This window comes from Schistosoma mansoni, chromosome 1, assembly GCF_000237925.1.
Source record: "Schistosoma mansoni strain Puerto Rico chromosome 1, complete genome".
In the NCBI taxonomy this organism is placed as follows: Eukaryota; Metazoa; Platyhelminthes; class Trematoda; order Strigeidida; family Schistosomatidae; genus Schistosoma; species Schistosoma mansoni.
In genome coordinates, this window is record NC_031495.1 from 31,807,675 (window position 1) to 31,832,495 (window position 24,821).

A 24,821-nucleotide genomic window follows, 5' to 3' on the forward strand; every position below is an offset into this window, starting at 1 on the left:
CCTATGCACACCTCTGTCAGCTGCTTTGCAACTACTCAATGAATTGTTGTCCATGTTTTTATGAGAATTATGTTAATTAAACTCCTACCTATATCTTGAGTACAGGTCGGATTAAGACAACTAAGTAATGTGGCAAAATTATGATGTCCTGGAAGTCAACTTCTTGAACTGCCTCATAATCAGTACACACGGTTCTAGCATCTTGAAAGGTAAACTTGACATGACATTTCTTTCCGGATTTGGTATGTCGATTCCTTCAATTAATCGTTCACGCAGCTGAGCATGAATTTGATCACTAGAATTAAAATACGCAGCTTATTTCTGCGATTCAAGGATAAAGCGTCTAACCCTTTGGTCATTCTGATGAATCATCCTATGAAAGTTTGCTCTTTCACGGCGTTTGAAATTAGTACACTTCACATGACTTTGTAGTCGTAGATACTTGGGAGTTGAGTAGGGAGGTACAGTAGGCTTATCTAAGGAAGCCAAAGTTTTTTGTATGCTGCAGACATCCTTTCCGTTAAGTGTGACTAAATGAGCCACAATTTTACCATCTTCAACATGTTTCCTGATCATACTCCAGATTTCAAGCCTCTTCATGTAATCTTCAGAATTTGAATGTGTACAAAACTGTTTAATCACAAACTCCATCGTGACGGTAATATGATATTTAGAAGTATTCGAGTTGTTGTACTAACTAGGAATTCCCGAAATATTGAAATTTACAGCATGTGGAACTAGGTGAGCACAGATGGACGTATTATATTTGGAATTCGGGATTAGCGGTCAATCAAGTACCAAATAATCATTAGTTTGTACAGAAAGCGCACTTTGGCAAATATTTTCTAGTCTGTGTCCGTGTCATCACATGGTTATTGTAATTCATCCCTCTTGTTAAATTTCTCATCGATGTTTAACATAGTATAATACTAAAGTGTATCACTAGAGCACCAGATGACGTTCCCATGTCCTTGTAAACATTCTACCTATCACTTGGGTTACAAATTAAAATCCATTATCTTATTGAGGATATTGTCTTTTACTATATAAGATTTTGGATTGACTAGTGATAACTTTCTGGCCGGTTCTCATTGTGTGACAGGTGCAAATGTTCAGACAGTAAAGTTATGTCTGTTAAGACTCCGTTATTATTATGGAGCATTTAATGTGTAAAAATCAAATTCGATTTACATAATTGTTCTAAGTAATCTATCGCCTATCAACTATGGTATTCAGTATTTTTATCACGAATGCCTTGTGCAGCACACTTACTGGAAAAAGTGAAAGAAATTCGTCGCATCATGAAGGCTTTAACCTTATGTGTTTAGCTTATACTGGATGATTGGAACTGATTAAATAAAGTTTACTTACCGATACACAGTGTTCGAACATAATGAAGGGAGTGATAAATGCATGTTTGGATCTTCGAAGTGAGTCAGTAAGATGCTAAGTGGATTCTAGTTTCTCATCATTGACTTTGGATGTAAACATGTGGTGTTTTTGACTGAACCAATGATTCTGCTGCTAAAATTTGTGATCCTACTAAGTTGGATGTTTCTAATCATCACTTATCTTTATCCAGGGCTTCTAGAAGCGGTATAACGTCACATAGCAGTCCAGAGTTGAATGAAACTCAGAATCAATGTGAGACAAAAGTTCCCAATTAACCAACTTCTTATCAGATTTCTCGTGTTATTGTACCAGATATGGTTTGTCATAATAATTCACATATTTCTTACAACTCTAAGAATGATATCCTGAATGAGTCAAATCATGATCAAACACCGGAATGAGTTTTGGTAAATGCTGATTTTCCTAATAATCCATTATTCTCCAATGAAACTTAATAAGTTTGAGGGAAATATTTTAGAAAAACCAAATTCTGATATCCTATTAAATGTTATTCGTCGTCACAATGAATTTATCACTAGTGATATTCCTAACGAATGTGATAAATATGTTCCGAATGAGTCGAATTCTAGTCATATTTGTGATGTTATTGTATCAGATGTTGGATATTCTCCAAACCAATGTGTGTCGAGTAAAATCCCTGGTCAATGGTATGGTGTATCAGAGGAGACAGCAAGTTTTCCCGAAGCAACCACAAAACCAGTTTGCCCAGATATGAAGTTTGCACAGGTAGAAAATCCAAATCAAGTCCAAGATTATTCTAATGAATATGAGGCAGATGCATGTTTCCCATTCGATTGTTTCGCAAGTGAATCGAGCCTAGATGAATCACATGTGTTAGTTACACATACCAATGCATACTTATCTGTGTATTCTAATATGAAGAGGAAAAGAAATATGTACCATAATTTTTATGCAAGTCAATGTTACATGATGGAATGCCTCAAATTAAGTGTCCTCAGATACTCACATATAATAATCAAAGTGTGAGATACAACAAGATAATGTAAATTGGGAACGTCAGCTTGGTTATAACATTGCGGCGTAAGGACCCAACATTATTTCGTGGGAGAGGATAGTATTGGAAAGTCTATGATGCAACTTCTAAATATCAGTGGTTCCACTACACAACCGACATGATGGTTGTATGCGATTCCAGGACTCAAGTGAGTCTGTTCCAATTTCGGTTGTTAATTCTAATACTAATGAGTGCATTCTAGGTCGTACAGAGTCTACATCTATTACACAATCGGGCAGAAATGTAATGAACCTAAAGAGCAGAGGTACGATTGATCGCAGAAATCTGGATTCCCATTTAAGCTGTGGCGGGTATGCTGTTTGAATGAACCAATGATTCTTTTCTATTGATGACTGTTTTGATTTTGAACTCTAAATACAGTACATTCGTTCGTGTTCATTTAATAATTCTTGATTAAATTGCGTTATTGTTGGGATTACTAGTTTATACTATAGTTCAAATACTCTTAAACATCACAAAATACTAAACAGATATCAATGAAAGGTTTATTCATAGTCTTATTTACTCGTTGATTTGTTTAAATTTAGCATTTTCTGTCACCAGTCACCAATAGGTTTAGAATCAATTCTATAACAGGATCGTCGACAGATATAAGCCAGAGCTTTTACGGCCTGGTGATACTACCCTTGCAAGTGAAAAGGAAAATATAAGGTACTATATGAAGAGAAAGTAATAAGCTGTTACTTTGTGGTGTTTATCATAAAGATTTCACAAAATAGGCACTAAAACTCAATCTGTTACTTGAACGCATTATCCCTAATTTTCGAAGTATTCAACTTTTAATAAGTAGGATTTTGAGGAATGATATGAAATCAAGTGAATTCCTGCAAATTAAAAGAGGTGAAGTATACAGTGTAATCAAAGAAGAAATTTTAAGAATATTAAAAGCCACACAATGCAAGTGGCGGACTGATAACGATAGTATGTGAAATCCTAAGGAAAGGTGATTCTCACAAATTTAGACGATGTAACCACGGTCATGATATTTTGCCAGATAAAACAGAGATAAAAAAAAATCAACCGAGAAATAACAATATGGTAGAAAAGCTTAATTAGTAAAGAATCATAAGTCCATGTAAATTTCAGACTGCATCATAATATTAAAGAAATGAAATGGAAAACTTGATTTAACATTTTGTTTCTACAGCCTTAAAGGTAAAAAAAACTCCACCATAGTGTGAATTTACATTCTGGGATATACTAGACTAGTTGTCAGATATAAAAGATTCTTATGGATAATTGTGTTCCAACTTTAAGTAGGACATATTTGATAATATTCGTAAGCATGTTGAATCATGTGCAACCTGAAATAGAGACACTCGAAGACAGGTTAATCAATAGGTCAGTTGGACAGCAACAGATAATCTCTAAAAATAAACATTATGGTATTAGAGGAGCTGTCATAAATCCATATATAGTCACTATCGACCTTACTAATTTTCGTCAAATGGTTAGCAGGGTTTTGAGTACGAATATGGGGAAAAATATCGTAAACGTTATATGAGACACCTGGCGACTTACAATGTTACTTTGAGTAGTAGTCAGTCCATTATTAACTGTGATCAGACAATGTTCATCGCTCTTTGAACAACAAGGTTGGAGTTCACGCTCCCCAAAGAGAATTAACTTAAGTTTTGCTAAGAATCACTGACCTTGAATTATATAGTGTCAAAATAAAGTAACAGTCCAACTAATAATAATAATCCCGCCGCTTTATTCTCACCTTATTACGACCCAAATAATGATGCCTGTAGTGGCGTAATCATTAACATTCAAATGCAACTGCCTGTGATACCTTATTCATAAACCAATAAAATGGTATGTCTTAATACTACGGAATTCGACAAAGAACATCTTACGGCACACTACAGTGAAGTTTTTCAAAAAGCAGTATGCACCGAGACATGGATTCCTTGCGAAGACTAATAAGACATAAGTCACAATATTTGCCCAATGAATACAGACATATACTACTGTTTAATTGTCTTCTTACAAACTTGGATAATATAATGTTGCAGTATTTCTGAAACAATAAAGGTTTAGATTGACCAATCTCTGATAAAAAGTATGGTACTCTATAGTGAATTGCGGCTCCCTAAACGGTTAGCTTTCAACATTTTTGGTCATCCATAACTACACAACTTCTGAGACAAATATCATCAAACAAAATGGGGTCTAATCTGACTTCAAATGCAGTCACAAAACCAAGGTACTACCAGTCTATCACATTTAGATGAAACGTTCGTTACTTCCATTTTGTTATGACTTTGAAAAACCATTTGAATAAATGTCGTAGTGCATATATCGTCCAAATAGTTCCGTAGGTGTTTACGTACCTACAGAATAAGTAACTGGTGATAAAAGCCTCAAAGAACTAAAAGGACTTTCTCAATGATATTTCCAAACACGATTCTGTATAGTAATAATTTTGAAGTGTTATGCTAAAGCAACAACTTACTATGTAAGAGAACAAAACAGATTCCAAATGAAGGGGAAATTAGAAAAGGCATTGGAAAAGTATAAGACATACATTACGGAAATCATCAAACTGCATCACAAGGCATGCCCTAACTTGGAATCCTGAAAGGAAACGGAAAAGAGGAAGGCCGAAGAACATACTACGTCGGGAATCGGAAGCAAACATGAAAAGGATGAATGGCAACTGGAAAGGATTGCCCAAGACAGAGTTGGATGGAGAATGCTGGAGGGCAGCCTATGCTCCTCCACGACTCGTAACAGGTGCGAGTAAGTATGGTGAAGTAGACAGTTCATGAGAAAACCTAAACTCTTTAATGAGACGAATAGCTTAATCAATAGAAGGGGGACCCCAAGTTGGATTTATTCGCCACTTATTAGAGTTACTATTATTTTATGAAGTAACATTCTACACAAGCCGTAAAATATCTATTGTGCTAAAAATTTAGAAGACAAGAGTTACGCTAAATATTTAGTTAATTAACAAATACACTTCCCCTTCAGTAATGCTGCAGAAGAATTTTGTCTCAACTGATGACTAGTTATAACTTCTTTTAATATTAATGGTTAATGTGCTATAAACATCCGAAGCAAATCATGAGCAAGCCAATGTCATCTGATTATAACAAATTATTAGACACATTGTTAGGGTCAGATGGACTCTCATGTGATCCATACAATCTAGTTTGACAAAAAACAATTAAATTTCTAGAAGCGATCTTTCATAAATAAATCTGTAGAATATAAATCATTCTAGGAATTACTTATCTTCTAACAAGTGCAAACGACGAATCGGTGAGATCTTCATGTTACTTAACCTAATGAAGACTAAACAAATGATTCATGCGACATCATCTACATGAGAAAATTACAAGAGTGAAGTTCTCACTTGCATGTATCATACATGGAATTTGTCTTTTAAGAAGCATTTTTTGAATGATGTCGTGATTATTGTCTTGAGCCACGAAGCAACAAATTGTAATCGAATGAAATAGTATTGTAAATTTCACTTATGTCTATGAACCGAAAGATCACAGCTATGATCAAAATTCACTTACAAAAGGTATCGAGTAAGGTGCAAATGATTCACTATATTGAGCAGCTTTATTGTTTCCGATTCTTATTTAAAGTAAACGGTTGTCAGATACGTAAAGAAATAAATATAATTTATCTTCAGATAAAATACCGGGCGGAGAATTCTCTAAGCTTCGTGAACAATACAACAAATTCATGGTAGATGGTCAATTTTTCATGTTGTTTGAAGTTTACTTACATAATCAAATCTCATCGCTCACAAATTAAAGACTATTTTATTTCATGGTAGTTTCAGAATTCAGGAGCTTCTAAAATGACGATAGTACAGAAACGATGGTTGAGTTCATAATATTTCAAACTTGAAAGAGTTTAAGAGTAGACAGGTTAACACAAATAAACTTAGCTCATAAATTATGATGCCGTATTTTATATATAATATAATACTTAGATCGGAGGTAAAACAGAAATTTGAAAATAAGTATGCATTGTAACCATTATTGAGATATATACACATATTCATCTGTCAAATAAAATAATATTCAAGGAAACCACACACAAACACCAGCTTTGAAAATATATCAGAGAGAAATTACAGCCAGCTAAAACTCAAATATTACGACGGCATATAAAACGCCATTATGTCACGATTATCATAAGCAATTAAAAAAAGACAAATGTCACTATAAAGTACAACATTCGAGAGTGAATAACAGTTTCAAGGAGAAAAAAGTAGACGATTTACATTCCTTATAACAGCACTCTATAAAAAAGTAATAGGAGATTGAGATAAGCGATAGAATCAAAAGAACATGGGGATGTTAGTCGCTTAGGTGTGTTGAAAGAAAAGTGGAAAACAGCGTACATATTTTCACGCAGATTTATCTTTTTTGCTTTTACGATTATGACTTCCTTTAGGTTTGATGTGATGCCACTGAAGAAAGATAGAGAATTGTAAGGAGACAGTGTATTCATGAATAGTAACAAACTGACAAAAGGTTACCAACATACGCCTGAAAACATTCTACACAAATAAATATGTTCAGGATATGAGACTTCAACCACAAACTGTCAGTATACTACAAGCACTATCTATTATGAACGGAGATCATAAGGAATAAGCATTGTGCCGAATGTTCCCTGCTCTATACTTCTACTGCAAGTTTCACAGTAGTATATCTGAATAGTACCGATAGGCCCACCACTTTTCCAATTCATTTAGGAAAATACCTCGCCAACATACGTCATTATTTCAAAAAGCATCGATAGTACTTAAGATGTAAACATTAAGAAGGAACTCTGTCCAGTGGTTACACGAAGTGAATTTTAGGAGTTTCACGCTATAATCACCAAGATAGGGGGGTTGTATTTCCTGTTTACCGCTTAGACTACCCTATTTCAATGTACATATTTAGACAATAACAAAGGGGAAGCATAATGTTGATACCAAAAAACAGGACTAACTTCGCAGAATTGATTATATGGATAAACTGATCAATCAATCAATGGAAAATAGACTAGTTATTTCGCTAGCAATAAGCTTTGAATATTTTTATTGCAAACTTACAAATATTGAGGACTCTTGTTCCCCTACAGGCGAATCCCAAAGTAAAAGGGCACTATGACACAGTGTAAAAGGAATATAGCTTACGGGTTTCGTTATTTCAAACCAATAGTAGTATTTATCAAAATTTGACATGAGTGCATCCGCATACATGAATGTATTGCTCTCCAAATGATGACTTTATTTGTCACAAGCTACTTAATATCCACAATGATCGTAAACAGGAAATTTGAGATAATTTCTTAATTTCAGTTAGATTATCTTAACTTAGCCCACATGACGATAACAAATGGCTAATATCCTATCAGCCGCCGTAACAGGCATTAGCTGCTCTTCATTTCCACAAGTAGAACGCTTAATTTTAACAAAAGTTAGGAAGTGGTTTGATTCTGACAATTTAAACCAACAAAAACAGTGCTAATCTTCTGGGAAGGAATCAAAATTTGGATCAGTGAAAAAAAATACAGATCAGTTGAAGAACTGCGAAAACCTAGATACTTAGAATTCCAACCTGGTTGTCCTGAATTTGTTCAACGTTAGATAAGTGAGTAGAATCTGATTTATTCCAACTCAGCCCATTGCAAATGCTTGAATTCTGGCGCTGTGTATTATTAATGGCGGTATCATTCGGGTTAGTACGTTTCTTTTTCTCAGTTGATCGAACTGTACTTGTGGGTTGATTAGAAGAATTTTGACCTGTTGATGCTTGGATTGTACTCTCTTGTTCCCGTCGTTTCCTATGCAACTGCCAAAAAGGTCGACGACGATCAAGAAAATCTTTCACAAATTGAGCTGTACGAGCAGTTTCTCCTAAAAATGTCTGGACCATTCGTTCAACCTATTTAGATTTGATATATAAACAATTAGATTCAATGGTGTAGACAAAAAATAACGTTGTCTAAAACATACGCTTTTATAAATATCTTGAAAATATTTACCGAGAAACTCCAGTCAGAGTTATTTTGGATAATTTTTCTAATAAATATACACACTTAACGGTGATTAAATTATTGATTTCAGTTTTGAATCCAAGTAACCTACATTTGAACCATGTGGTTGATACTATTTTTATATTAACTAAGGAATGTGCCATATATAAATATATAAAGTGTTTGAATGAATAACATAATTTGACAGCAATAGATAGTGTTTTTACTTATAACTAAACAACACATTTTCAGAATGAAGAAAATAAACGCTAGGTTGGTAACTATGTAAGTTGCAACATTTTAGACATTACTAAAGTCTTAGTGGAATGAAACAATCGAGAATAATACATTAGCTAAAATACTTTTAGGCCGACAATAAAATTCACTTTTAGCTTGATTTCGTATAATAATTATTTTACATTTTATGGTGATACAATCAAAACAAAGTGAACCATGACGGGTTAAAGGTCAATAATAGCCAGTTACGATTGAGATCCACAGGACAAGCTGTGAGTGATATGTGGAAAAAGTCAAACACTTCACTTTTACCTGAAGTTTGTTCTGATGTTGTTCAGAAAACGACAATACCTTTACGACCAAACCATCCAGCTCAGAGAACAAAACTCTACCAGAAATGGTATGACGCAGTCTGGTCTTATTGTACGTAAACTACGTATATCTGAAGTATACGATTCATATAGCGGAGGTTGATATTTGTGTTCTGGGCTGAACGGGCTGTGCAAGGCGAGAAGCAAATATACAGAGAACCAATAAAGACTCAGAGTTGATTCTAGGCTGCTCAAGCTGGTTAACGCATCACTGGTTTAGCACAGAGACAAGGTCATATAAGTTGGTGTTCTGATTGACGATTTTGCCACGTAATAATTAACAGGGTCTTAAGTCATAATACAAGTAAATCTGAAGTAGGGAATTTCAGTTCTAGATGCTATCTTATAATTACGTTAGTCTGTAGGAAAACTTGATCGATAAATCTTTGTGACAATTATGTAACAGTAAATCAAGATATTTCCTGATTTCTCTCAAACACATCATAACATGATGGAGTATAGCAACACGTTACTTACCCTGGTAACTGCGATGAATGTTTCGAGTGATAAAAACATACAGAATATTTTCGTTAAAATAGAACACGAAATAAATCATCGAACATATAGGCTATTAGGCATAGACATGGTACTCTATTACAGTTTAAATTGATTGTGTGAATAGTCGGTAAATGTATCGTGATAGAGATAATAATTACCCATAACTAATGGAGTCGTGTGCCAAGGCAAATACAGAGACTCCGCAAGAAGATTTTGATGAATATAATACCCGAAGTTCAAGTTCAATTGATATATCAAAATTAGATGTCGGTCTCATATTGAGAACCCAATAACGATACCGGGAACTTTAAACTGGTAATAACGGTCAATTATCTCAGGAACTAGTTGTTATCTGAGGACTTACCGGTGACAGAAAATCTGCTAATGAAAAAGGTGGTAGTTCAACCAAATATGAAGCATCAGAGCAATTGGATTTCGTAATCAATAGATATAAAAGTAAGAGAAAATTTTTGCTCTCAAGACGGGTTTACTAGAAGAGTACAACATAGGAATAAATGACAGTCCTAATTGTGTAAAATACACAGGAATGGAAAAAACTATGGTAAAATATGTAAAGACTATCAAAATATGCCTTACTTCGTAAGGGGCATCTAGTGTAGCCAACAACTCAACAACAGTAGGAATATCCACCTTTTCACGCATCGGCATTGAACCAAGCCTCGATTGACACCACTGAGTAAGCTTTTTGAGTTCATCTTCAACTGTCTGGTCAGGATCTGTTTCCGAATTTGATGCAACTGGGGTGCAAGCTGCTTCCATAGGACGAATATTCACGCTAGAGGATATTTGGGATGATAAGGAATTATTCTGAACGACTACCTTTGTAGGTGATCGGACATTATTTGATTTAGACCCCTAAAAGCATGAATATTCAAAGACAGTAGGGGAAAAATCAGAGCATGATGCTTGTCCAAAGAGTTTTGTCTGCAAATATGTTTCGCATAAATATTGCGAGTGGAAAAGTTCAAAATGTTTGAAGGATTAATGCAGTATAACGTTACGTTTATTCGAAAAAACTAATCGTAAAAACGGGTTTTTCAGGAGAATGAGAGATCTACATCATGACGTTGACATCTGAAAGAGGAAACAAGGATGCACATCTATTGTTCAACTACTCCAGAAAGCAATGTGAGATTTTGAAATCATTGGTCGATTTATTTTATTTATTTATTTAAATACATAAATATTGGTACAAAGAAGCACCAGATAAATATGCGCCTCACAAATCTCATTTGATTTATGTGAGGGCTGTGATACTGCCCGGGTGCCCAGACTGAAGCAGGTGGTTTTCTTAGGAGGCCACACCCCGAGTCTTTGACCTGAAGGTCTAGTCCACAAGGCAGTGGAGCATCGTGAGGAGATGCAGTCCCATGGTAGCCGGTGACCAAATAATTGGTTCATACTTCATTTGTTCCTTCAGGATACTGGAGCCCATGTGCACCATTGGTTAGGAATCAGGGTTTTCCAACTCCCCTAGGTGAACTTTCCATGTCCACCAACCCGGTTAAAGCGCCGGACATTCGCTTTTCGTCCTCTCAATTTCGTAAACAACACCCGTGGCACGAGAAGGCAGTGAGTAGGACTTCCCTGGCAGAGGCTATATATTCGCGTGGCCATGAGAGAGCATTTCGAGAGGGAGAGCGGACTCTCCCCACTCTCGACCATACCAGGGCATTTGGGGTCGATAGGATTTTAAAATAGAAAGGACACATGATAATAGATCAAGTACCAGTTAATATAGTTTGTTTTAAAATAATTATAGACACTGCATGCATATAAACTTTGATCGATTTGGTTTTCCAAAAACATTTACAAAATGATTAACGTCCAAATAGTAAGCATACTAACAGACCATAATAGTCTAAGGTCCAAAACAAAAACTAAGACGACATAGAAAACAACAGAATAAATAACGATGGGTAGGGAAGATTATACTATTTCTGAGATCAATGTTTCAATTATATATGCGTCTTTGGATCCACAAGTACATCGTGTCAAAAAGTTGATATATTCGAGATTATTTAAATATTTTCACACTCACACCTGAATGAAAACACCAAAACCAATCTTCCAAGTTACAGCGTACATTGGAATTTACCGACTAGAAATGATGTTTAAAAATTAAATTAAGTAATTATCATCAAACAACACTATTGGCCTGTGACAGTTAAATTTCCGAATAATAATTTAACACAATTATTTGCTACGCAGTTATAGAACTGATAAGTTCAAAAAAATTTCCGATTTTCGGATGCGGGGTCGCGGATGTGCACTGCTAAAGAGTCCCATACTACGATGGAACGGTCGTCCTGTGTTTTCAGGTTTTCAATGGTTCGTGATTTATGATAAGTCTTCACAAATCCTCCAATACAAATTTTGAAGAGAATTAAATAAATCGAGGGTAGGTTTTCAGAATTAAAAGTTGACAAAAACAGTGGTTAATGAATGAATCAGTGAGTGGCATTTCGTTTTTGAGATTTTCACTGTTATTACGAACAACTCACAGGTGTATAGTAAACGCAGAGTGTATCAATTTAGAATCCAAAACCGTTACATCCCAAATCCTCACTAGCTAGCTGATTGTTTGGTCTTACCAAAAGATATAACATCTCCCCCAAATACAATTATAATTTTGTTACATATGGAATATTGTTCGTATGGAAACATGGGACCATTTGGAATACGAAAACAAAAGATAACTATCGTAATGGAATCAGGACAAACGGAAATGAGACTCAGGGCCTAAACTGACTACGTAGTGGTTTACCACCAACCATAGTAAAATAAAAACATTTAGTGTGTTATAGTATCAAAAACCGATGAAATAGTACTATCATCAAGAAATTTTCACCAGTGGCAGATAAAAAAGAATTGTTAAACTATAAAAGACTTTCGATGCTAACAGGTACTTTGTAGACTGCATGCAGAAACAGATACAGGAATTCAAAACATGAGAAATATCCCTAACTATCCAAAGCTTAAGTAACAACAAAAATAGGAATGCACTACTCAAGTAGTACCATATTATAGTCATCGGAAAATATTACGATTTATAATATGTCTATTTTGAAAGGAAATTGAGGGTCCAAACATAAGCTATGAGCCTGCGAACCCAAGTATATTTATCTATGTCCATTTATGCCCAAGAAAAAACTCGTTTATACAACTTCTAAACTAATCCCGAAATTATAGTAATTTAAATTTTGAATGATGTAGTGTCAAATAATAACAATGCCCTCCAATCTATGATATACAAATAATTACATTAATTAACAAAAACGGATGCAATAGTATGAACAGAACAAGTAGTGAAAAAGATAATTTACGAAATAAAACAACGGACGTATATTTTACTAACCTTAACTCTGCTTTGATTTGTTGACCCTGTTCGAGATGAACTAACTGCAGTCTGTTTCTGCTCTGTACTGCGCACAGAACCCCCAGAACAAACCTCAGTATTTTTGGGGCCTCGGCCATTTTGCTGAGTTCGGTTATATCCATCTGAAGAAATTGACTGGATAGGTTCAGATAATGTTGAATCTGGTTGTATTTTAGACTTAACATTAGTCGGTCGAGGACTAGTCGACGGCTTAGAAGGCGTAGATTGAGGCTTGTCTAAATAATTTGGACGACAGTTATGATGATTTTGACTGACAGTAGAAGTATTATCTGATGAGTCGTTCCCACAGTTTTTCCCATAAGATAACTCACTAGATACCTTGTTAAGCGGTACTGGATTGAATCGCCTACAAAAAGGATAAAAACACTGAAATAAACAACATACAAATAAGTGATCGTGAGATTACACAAGTAACTAAACCCCATTTCTTCAAAATCCTAAAATCCTATCTCAATATTGCGCCTCAATAGTAGAGGAACGAAACACTGCTTTTCAGAGAACATTTGTTTAATTGGTTTATTAAAAGCAAAGCTGTGTATAAATTAGTTTAGAAGATGAAGTATAATTAGTTGGAGGCAGTTTAGTTATTAAAGCACTCAGAATTTGGCTAGAAGGTCGGTTTGAACACTGTTTCATCTACTTGGGTTTGGACAGCTGGATATTATCGCCAATCCTCACGCAGTGTGGTGAATAAATAAAATTGAGCTTGATAAATGGAGTTACTTTATCATATTTTTATTGGGGGGAAATGATTAGTTTCAAGTGAATAATACAATGTTTATAGTGAATGTAATTTTATCTTATTTATCTTTGACTACAATAATTTAGTTGCACTCGGGAATGCATCATAAAACAATTTAAGAACGTTGTTTACCAGATAAAAACTTGGGGAAAGTTACTACAGTCTACAATATGAAGCATACAATCAGTTTCGCATAAAAAACTAAGTAAATAAACAAACCTAACTTCAATGCAATGAATTTGAAAAGTAAAGAAAAGTTTCTTACCCTTCACTACAATGAGATGCATTTTGATTTAGTGTAGAACCAAGAGAAGGCCATTGTGCCTGAGATTCTTGACGTCGTTCGTTTACAGCACTGATTTCCGAAGTATGGAAGATCGATGAATTGGCAATGCATTCGTTATCAGAAGGTTTATCCTTCTTAGAAGTGAGCAAACCATTAGAAGCAGGCGTTTCTGTGTTGATACTACCCAACCCAACTCCCTAAAAATGAGACAAAATAGGACTAAGATATGACAAAAACAGTAGGTGTATTAGTCTAGATTATGAAGGAAGAAAGGACTCCACGTTATGAATCTAAAAAACTTGATTGGTGTTTAGCTTTCCTCGTCGATGAGCAAAATAATAATAAAAGTGTGAAGGGAACTGGTACATTAGAAATGTCCAGAAATATCACATTAAAGGAAACAATATGCTACACGATATTCGACGGCAAGTTTATATGCTTCCCTGACAAACTAATGCCTCCTGAGACAATATGTTTTCAAGGGTTGTGTATTGTGACTTTAAAAGTCTTTTATGTAACGGCTATAACTGAAACTACTATTTTATCAAATATGTATCCCTAAACTTAAATGATTTATAAACTTAATCTATAACAAATCACAAATATTACGGCATTTAACAAATCTATTTTGTCCCTATGAAACTAAATAAGGACGAAATAAGCATTCCAAGTCTTACGTAAAATTAGAGCATAGCAAAATCATACAGTTGCAAAATACCGAAAAGAACGAAGCACAATAACTGCCTAAGGGTCATAGCTTACTCGAGCAATAAGTAATTGCGCTAAAGCTAACGCCTGAGAAGGTTGCATGGGAGTTTGATCAGGACTATGAGAACCAACCAAAGCTGCGAGCTGAGCCGCCAATTGTGCTGTTTCTGCGAGCTGCTGCATTGGAGTAGAAGTCTGATTTGCAGATGGAGGATGTAAGTTTAAGTACTGGGTTAAAACGGACCAAAAACCTGGAGATAGAAATGAACTAGCTGCTGAAGTAAGATCATCCATAGTAGTTCCATTAGTGCCCTGAAGTCTGGAGGGGAACTGCAAGTTAAAAGATGGGAACGATGGATTCATTGGAATCAAAGAAGTTAGGTTCATGAACGTGGAGGTTGAAGAAATGGTCGGTTTGTGTTGTTGAACATTATTAGGGTTGTCTAATACAGATTTAAAATCTACTTCCACATTGTCCCGAATTCTCAGATTATTTATTGAATTATTTAACAAGGACATAGGTGCACTCACAGGAACTGACGTGTTGATAAAGCCATACGAAAGACTTTTAGAATTCGTTGTATTTAAACTCTCTTCAGTAACTTGGCAAGTAGGTACCGATATTCCAGCAACAGATGTTGCAGCGATACAAGCTGATGTCTGAAGAAAACAAGAGAAATATTCTTAGTTTTAAAGACGGGAATAAACGAATAAAATGTTTTATACTAGGATAGCGTTGCAAAGAAAATAAAGCAGAAACTGAATGTTTAGAAAAACACCCAACAACTTGAAGGACAAAACGCTGAATACAGTATTTTCTACAAGTGTGTACATAGATTTCAGGTACACCACTATGGGCAATAAGATTTTGAGATGAAAATCAGACTTACGGAAAAATCTGAAAGTTGCTGGTACAACTGGTGCTGTGGTTCTGACAACAATGAACGACTAGTGTCAACTGTGGAATTTCCAACCATATTTGCATTTACTCTACTACCATCTGATTGATCATGATTGGTTGAATTACAAGGTAACACATCTGTTGGAGGGTTATCGGAGTTTTTAAAATGTGGTTTATTCAAGAAACCAGATGTAGACAGAGCCAACATAGCTTGATTGATCTCTCCACGAATAGGGGGTATTCGAGGACCAGAGACAAACGGAACGCGTTCGAACAGCTGTGTGTAACTGGCTAAACAACAAATATAGCAAGAAAAATGTCATTCTCAAATTCTTAATCCTTAATTTTTACGAAACTCAATGTAAAACATTAACAACCAACAGAACAAATATATTTATCCACATAGATGTAATGAATTGTCATAAAATTTCAGAATTACGTAAGATAATTCATAAGCTTGCACGGATAAAACGTTAATTTAATAACCAAATAACTAAGCGTACTTCGAGGAAACCGACTTCATTTTAAGAACATAGTTATTGTATATAGAATTGCAATATAAGATTCAATTTGAAGGTTATTTAAAACTTACATGGAATTTTTATTGTGATTTGTTATTAGGATTAGATGAACTAATTGATAACTATGAACAACCTAACAGAGTATTCTAAACAAACAATATATTATATTCGAAAACAGAAAACTGGTCGGGAAGAAAAAAGTTCAATTTTCAGTCAGTTTTATCCTCTAGCCTTTAAATAATACCTAAAAGTAACAAAAGACGAGTTTGAACTAATAGTAATGTAGCTTGTAAAACTTTCCGAGTACAACTACTAAGTTGAGAACTGATTTTCCAAATACACTCTCCTGCAAAGATCTGAAAAATGGCATCTCTACTGTTTCATTATCCTTTGAATGATTTTGAAGTATTGGTACGATACCTAAGAATCAACCCTAGGAATCAGGTCTAAACTGATTGGCGAGTGAGTGATCTATAAACTTATTTCATCCAATAGTCTATGACATTTTAATTTGCTTTAATATGTTGTGGTATATCATTCTACGATGTAGAAAATCCGTCCATCAAATCATAATAAACCTAATTCACAAAAAATATATGCTGAAAATCAATGGAAGGAAATACTCTTAACTTACTAATGAATTGCACCCTACGTGTAAAAGCATTGTAGTGTTTAAAACACCTACCATTTTAAATTCAAAGGTACTTTAACTGATGCATAACCAATTGAATGGGTTTGAAGAGCAAGACATCTTACCGAGAGTAGAAAATGTATCATCACATTGACGTCGTATACGAAGATTTGGGGTAAAGTAAATTCCGGCCATAAGCCATTCATTCATTTGAGCGTCACTGAAAGTACCTTGCGTCCGACCCTGTGGATCCTCATACAGCCACATATGCTCGTCCGACTGGTCAGATCCATTACGTCTAACGAAACCTTTCTCTGCACTCTGCATATTAGGAGGATGTTGAACACTGCTATTCGACTAAAATGCAAAACAAAATGGCGAAATTTTTAATTAACAAACATAGAATCTGGCACAACTGGGTGTCAGAAATATGATAGGTTATAAAAACAACTTTGTGAAGGAAGAAATGAGGGAAAGGGAGGACAACCGAAGAGGAAAATTTAATAAGAAATTTTGACAGAAAATGTAGTTTACTTAATAAAACTGAGATTCTTTTCAATCATAGAAATTCCCTTCATTTTAATGAAGAATGTAAGAGAAGAGACCACAGTGGGATGGTCAATGGTTTTTGTTACGAGCAGGCCGCTGAGTTGCACCACGTAGATCCCAAAATTTTAACGGACCGATAGATGCCAGTCCTATACAGCTCACTTCCACACCACGACATGATGTCAAGAGCTGACCACTAGTAGGCTTCTTTTCACCTTATATTAGAGTTGGCAAATAAAGCAGGATGTAGAAGCCGCTAGGATGACATTCATAACACATGTCCATGCTACAAGTCAATGTTGCACAATGTAGCGACACTAACCGAACTATCGTCACTTCCTGAACACGCACGCCGAACCGCAAGAAGACAAACATGGCTTTGCCGTTTGATGCCGGCAATCATTCGGAGAAAACAATCGTCGAGCACATAGAGTGGTCGAATAATCTGAACTTGAAAAGGCCAGGTCTCGCAAACATAAAGCAGAAACGCTTTCACCAACACGCAAAACTTTTGCAGTCAGATTAACATCACGAGAGATCCAAAGATGGACCAGACTGGGATAAGCTTCTATGACTCTTACTATATGCAGACAGGATTTGCACAGCTACCCACATACACGAGCTTTCCGACTACTAACAGCTTACCACAAAGCGTGCATGAATTCGGAATGTGAATACTACATGTTACAATTACGGACACTGACTAGCGACCGATCAAAAGAAATTTTCACACATGAAAACAAAATATAATTACAAATATCAACGTTGAAATGTAGAACATTATATGGTACTAATAAGCTAACAGACTGGTTGAAGAACTTGCAAATAGTCTGAAAAAGTGTTGATCTTAAGGCCCTTGTGTACAACTACAAACATTAACGTTCAGTGAGTAATGAGCACAAAAACAGGTACACTCACAGAACTAAAGCAGCTCAGTAAAATTTACTAGGGTACGTCGTTTTACAAATCCACAGAAATCATTTAACGACAAGCAACACCAAATGTGAATGCCATTCATGATAATATTGTCCTACAGGGATATTGTTAATGTCCATAGTTCAATGGGATACGAAAACTTATTCTACGGATTATAATACAAATACGTATCTGTATATTTTGTCCATATCAGCATATTACTAGAGGAGGGTGTAGTAAGTCGAGATAGAAAATACCAGTGCCATACAAACTGTTGCAAACGAAACTGAAAAGTGTGTAAAATCAATATTTAATAAGACATTTTTTCAAATTCATATGTGCACAGAAATAGTATGAACTTTAAAATTACAGCTATTATACATGGATTTTAGACCTTAACATATCAAGTGATCGAATTACAAAGAAGTGGGAACCTAGACTAATGAAAGAAATGGACAGAAGACAATAGTAAACTAGTTTTAACATAATCCGTCTCGTCTTTGGAAATGTTGGTCACAATTTTCCAGGACATTCGCCAAATACAACCATTGCAATGCATACATTTAAGACCTACCCTAATGCCAAGACTTACATAACACATACCTCACCACACATGAAGCAAGGATATGACTAAATATACGAGCAAACATCAAAAGCCTAATGTGCATTTAACTCTCGACATAGGACTGTTCGTGAATTCCCTTACCAACGAATACGCTTGATTTGAATTTGGTTGGACAAGTCGATTAAATGAAGGTAATTGTGAAAAGAAACCATGTATGTTGTCGGCGTCAGGAACGCTGCAGCTAGAATGTCTATTAGTTTCTGTAGCGGCAACCCCACAGAAGCTGGACACGGAGTTGGAGGTGGAATCAGTAGGGTTAAAGCCATGTAAGTGCTGTGGAACAGACTTTGACCATATATGCTGCTGCATCCATATAGCGTTTGAGTTCACACTGGAATCTAAGTTCTGTAACACAATTTGTTAAGAAATCCAGTGAGACAAATTAGTCATGACAATAAGGAAAAGCAGAAATCATTTGAAAAAGTGTTATGAAACTATCGACTGAACGTATGAATTGAAATATGATAGTACAATTAAATTACTTAAAATTTGTACTTTGTACTCAAAGTAACACAACCGAGGAAATACTACTAATACATCAAGGAATTTAACAAAATTTGATACATAAAACGATAAACATATATTTTAATTAAGTCACAATTAGAAGGGTGATTATTAGAGCTTTTATATCTCAAGGAAAAAAGATTCAAGTAAGTAAACGTCGTTGTTAATATAGTATTTACAGGACTTGAAAGTGGTGGATCATTGTTCAAGGTACGTGGCTTTCAACGATAGATGTTGCAGTTTCAATCCCTGTGTTACCTAGCACTAGCCATCGTACAAAACGTGTAGCTCGAAAGTCAGTAAATAACCCTGTTATTGATAAACAAGTTACTAATATTACTGCCCCCAAATGCCCTGGTACGGCCGAGAGTGGGGAGAGTCCGCTCTCCCTCTCGAAATGCTCTCTCATGGCCACGCGAATATATAGCCTCTGCCAGGGAAGTCCTACTCACTGCCTTCTCGTGCCACGGGTGTTGTTTACGAAATTGAGAGGACGAAAAGCGAATGTCCGGCGCTTTAACCGGGTTGGTGGACATGGAAAGTTCACCTAGGGGAGTTGGAAAACCCTGATTCCTAACCAATGGTGCACATGGGCTCCAGTATCCTGAAGGAACAAATGAAGTATGAACCAATTATTTGGTCACCGGCTACCATGGGACTGCATCTCCTCACGATGCTCCATTGCCTTGTGGACTAGACCTTCAGGTCAAAGACTCGGGGTGTGGCCTCCTAAGAAAACCACCTGCTTCAGTCTGGGCACCCGGGCAGTATCACAGCCCTCACATAAATCAAATGAGATTTGTGAGGCGCATATTTATCTGGTGCTTCTTTGTACCAATATTTATGTGTTTAAATAAAATGAAATACTAATATTACTACCATGGAAAACTGACTGCAGGATGATTTACTGTGATGTTACAGTAACAATTTAAAACAACATTGACGACAGTTTTAGAGATAACCCCAATGAAAGCAAAGTACTTACTAGTATAATTACGAGAGACAAGTTTAAGCCACTTCGACGATAGTGTCTTTACCATCAGATTTTAAAAAAAAGCATCAATCGAATTTGTCGATAAACAGCATTTTTCACTATTGTTAATCAAAATAAGTTTTGCCACTGAATCTCATATCCTGTTTTTACGGCACTCTTTCTAAAGATTTTTTCAAATAGACAAGTATAGAAAGTCCCCAACTACACTTTAGTATATGGTCGCTTGTGAGATAAATGAATTATACTCTTCCAATATCAATACTACAAGAGTTCTATGAAGCATTGTAAATCAGACTTGAAAATCCTTCGGATGACACGAAAGTCAAGTTATCTTTGTGGACCGAATAGCATCAATGTTTATTGCTTTGATTTGTACATCTAGCGGTAGTTTATAGAGTGCGTCCCAATGTGAGAAATTAATTCAAGCACTGTTGGGATTTATTAAGTTCGTTTAACTGAAGCTGTTTTTATTAAAATGAAATTGCTTAGATTTAAGTAAAAGTAATAGTAAAACGCAAAACTGATACCTTGTCTGCATCATTGATTCCATAATAAGCACTGACAGCCCGTTTACTCTGATTATTATATGAATCAGTATTATTCTGACTATATGGATCTGATCGGGGAACTGGGATACCATCATTAGGTAAAATAGAATTTATATTCAACGTTGCGTTGCTTACAACTGACGAATTTCCTGATAAGAGAGAAGCCCCTACATGCTGCACTTCAAGAGGTCGGGCACTCGATGAAGGTAAAGAATGACCTGCTGTATTCAGGTTTATTGTATCTGGTATTTTGTTAACCTGGAAATAAACGGTAAATTTTGCTTAAACAGACACAAAAGCTGCAGATTTATACAACACGCTTTCTGACCTTAACATAATTTAAAATTCACACTGTAAGAATTGTGCTATCTGATTCAAATTGATTTTCCACATAACTATTAGGACTGCTGGGGTATACTAGGATATTCTAAATCACGGACTACTCTGAAAATAGACAAGTCAATTGTCTTTTGGCAACCTCCACTATATCGTGATTAGTTTTGATTTAAAATGATCAGTCAAGCCAAAACTGTATGCCACTAGTAAGTAGATGAGACTATATACACCATTACTTTTAGATTCCCGTGAAACCAGATTAGGAGTCCGAAGCCATGTAAGCTAAACACATAGACAATATTAAACACAGCATACACACCAGTGACTACAGCTTCATCAAAACTAAACTCTAAAACAAAAGCTATTCAAAATAATTTTATGCATTAATTCCTTAATCATCTTATTGTTGATGATCATTACATCCAAAAAGACAATTATTAATGGTAATTACCAACAGGAAAGGTGAAGCGGCGGGCCAACAGTTAAGGCGTCCGACTTTCAGTAAATAATTTTCGGGTTTGAACTCCATCCCACTTATTTCGGTCTAAGGTTTTGTGTAGCACCACTAGTCCTAATAAATGGAACACAATCTGCTAGAAAAAAACACTAATCTACTACGTACCGATAACTTACTATCTCACGAATCCTCGCATAACCAGATTTTAAGTCCTACTGTGCAGTAACATCATACTTTAAAAATTACTCAGAAATGAAGTCTCTGAGATAATACTGATTGTTATTCTCCTTTAACAAAAACGAAGAGAACAGCAGTTTGGGATGACATAGTCACAGAAATTTACAACTGAAAAGTATACGTCACATCGAAGAGTTAACAAGTGCAAGTGCTATAGAAAATACATCTGCAGAGAACAAAGTGTACTCCGTAAAGCAAGAGAACATAAACTTTCTAGGGTTCCTAAAACTGCTGAAAGTATGAATCAGCTTAAAACTACACAACTCTTAAAAAACAAGTGCATACTTACGGACGTTTCAATGCCTGAGTCCGAGTGGAGTTGCCAACACGGTTCGGGGGGAGAAATCAAAGAGGACTTCTGAGTCCACTGTATTGCTTGTTTGCTGGTATCAACACAATGGCTAGCGGGATTGATGAGTTGGTTGGCATTCGATTTTTGGCCATATATGGAGTCAGAAAACTGTATGCTGTGTGAATACTGTTTGATCACCTCTCGGGAAGATTGTCCTTGACTGTGAAACAGGTCGAAATATATATATATATATATATATATACGCAAACATCAATTATGAAATGGGATTTACATTAAACGAATAAGGTTAAACGAATAAGGGTTCAAGCTGCTACACTTTCTCTTAAGACAAAAAGTTATAGAAAACGGCAAAGTGATAACGCATACGAGCATGAAAAACCGAATACATGAAGTGTTTTTCGGAAGGAACGGAAAAGAAAACTATAGAATAGCAAGTGTGATATCTAAAGAAAAAAAGAATGGATAGTGATTGGAACTGCGACGAAGTTTAACTTGTCACGACACTAAGTCTTGGGGAAAAACACAGTGAGGTCCTTTTGTGATTTTGCTCTACAAAATCCATAGAAATGAGAAAGACCCTTTTAGGTGAATCTTTTACGGCGGTATTTTCAATTGTATTGTCATTCACTTATTGAGCAATCATCCAACCCCTTTCCTTCTTCTCTACATTATAATATTTTCACTTTGTTGGTACTGTTCTATGATTTTGATGTCGTACTGTACTATAATCGAAGATAAAACCTGAGTTTAAAACAATTGCTAAAAGATTAATGATGATCTTTATTTGAAGTGAACTGAAGTAATCAGGGAGAAAATTTAAAACAGTACTCCTAAGTGTACCTTAAATGGAAGGACAGACAAAGTGAATAGATAAATTAGGGTTCGTGGGGTCTGTCTAACATCCCAACTTGTTAACTTTATAGTCATTTAACGACAATGATGGATACCGGCAAAGAACTCTTCAGGACAGAAAAACCACCAGAAATGCAATGTCACATACTTCTCTTCGGAGAAAGAATAAGAGGGACAGGATAAGATATAATAAGTACTATGGGGCATAAAAGGTGCCATAACATGATTTAGATATGAAAGGATTCAAAACAAATTGAGTTAAAATCAGATTTCTTGATATGAAGGGTTAGCTGTGATAGATCGAGCTAGACCTATATGAATTAAAAATGCCTATGTTACTAACCTCGAACCCTGAACTGATTTTATGACAAATAACAACATAAATATTTTACGTTTACAATAGAAACGTGCCTGTCCGTTTCAGCTACAGAAGTAGCATAAATGGTGTCACCTGGCCACACAAGTTTCGAGACTTTGCCTACAACCATGTCTAACGAAGAATAAGTCAACGAATTTAGAAGTGAACCTTTTCGTTTATCCCCGGGAACAGAACAATTAGAATGTTTCTGGACGAAGTTTGAGAACAGGCTGGGGGATTTGCTGGAAACGCGACCTTCGGTTGGACTGCGGCTCGACTGTCTTCTAGAGTTAAATGCATCATCTGATAATTCCCTAATCCATTGAGGACTGAATTGAAATGATTCTGGTTGAGCTGTCATTTTTCGGTAACGTTTGGAAGGAATTCTTTGCAAAAACGTGTTAGTGAGAACTAAGTGATTAGGTATTAGGCCTGTTCAGTTTACTATCTTGCTAAAAGCATATAGGTGTTGTAGCTCTATCGTAAATTATCAACAAAGGAAGAAAACGCCAGCTGTGACGAACACTTTTAAAAAGTCCGCAGGACAGTTTTACGGACTGATAAAAACAACCGATTGCATATTGAAAATATTTTTAAATCTGACAGCAATTTTTGTAAAACCTCTTTACGTCGCCTCAATCCAGTTGTTTCATATACGTTTCACGATAGGAAGTGCTGACCATGCGTAAATATCTGTGACTCCCCTGTATAAAATCTTTCACTCGCCGACTTCATGTATATTTCATTAATAATAACTCGTAAATTACTCACTTCTATATGTTCCCTTTTACTCAGGTTCCTAAGAGCAAGCAGTGTAGTGATCTAGACGTCAAAATTTGTCAATGAGAAGCCTCATCAATCCATTTTATAGCTATTTAAAACGAAAACAATGATTTTGTGCAACTCTTGTCCAGTCGTCACATCTCTTTCCATATCTTCTAAACAAAATTTTCCACTCTCTACTTTAATCAATAACGAGGCAGTATTTAGTATTTTGAAAAGGTTTAGGAAAGTTCACATAGAAAGATTATTTAAATTCATTGAAGCAGATACTGATACATCGTATGTTCAACTAGCTGGAGAAATCTGGTGGAGAAAAATGTATGCCACATTACATCGGTGAATACCTATATGTTCCGTTCGAATGGAAATGTGGTGTAACCACTAAGTATAAATTAAGTGTTTCAGTAAAGAACACTGCAATGGTTTAACCCCATAAAGAACAACATATCTATCGAAAGCAAATAAAAAATTTCTAAGCTCATTTTCACAAGTCAGCATCCACAATCTATGAAGATATGGCTGTTTCTTTCCTTTAAACTGAAGCAAAAGCCTAATATACTTACCCACATATTTAATTAAACAAAC

General features: G+C 35.5%; 2 protein-coding genes across 2 annotated transcripts; one reads left to right on the plus strand and one right to left on the minus strand.

The window, feature by feature from the left end:
* Window positions 1-1,803: 1,803 nt before the first annotated feature.
* Window positions 1,804-2,400, plus strand: Smp_200960 (uncharacterized protein; the record flags this gene model as incomplete). Its single annotated transcript, XM_018794067.1, has 1 exon — window positions 1,804-2,400. The coding sequence occupies one exon, from the start codon at window positions 1,804-1,806 to the stop codon at window positions 2,398-2,400; it is 597 nt and encodes a 198-aa protein (XP_018648516.1).
* A 4,029-nt stretch (window positions 2,401-6,429) lies between these two features.
* Window positions 6,430-23,814, minus strand: Smp_057120 (hypothetical protein; the record flags this gene model as incomplete). The annotated part of the gene is made up of 13 exons (XM_018794068.1): window positions 6,430-6,890; window positions 8,032-8,358; window positions 10,153-10,431; window positions 12,935-13,322; window positions 13,984-14,201; window positions 14,767-15,372; window positions 15,603-15,904; window positions 16,891-17,122; window positions 18,936-19,199; window positions 20,880-21,158; window positions 22,220-22,442; window positions 23,465-23,585; window positions 23,622-23,814. The coding sequence occupies 13 exons, from the start codon at window positions 23,812-23,814 to the stop codon at window positions 6,828-6,830; spliced, it is 3,495 nt and encodes a 1,164-aa protein (XP_018648517.1). The 3' UTR covers window positions 6,430-6,827.
* Between the last annotated feature and the right edge of the window lie 1,007 nt (window positions 23,815-24,821).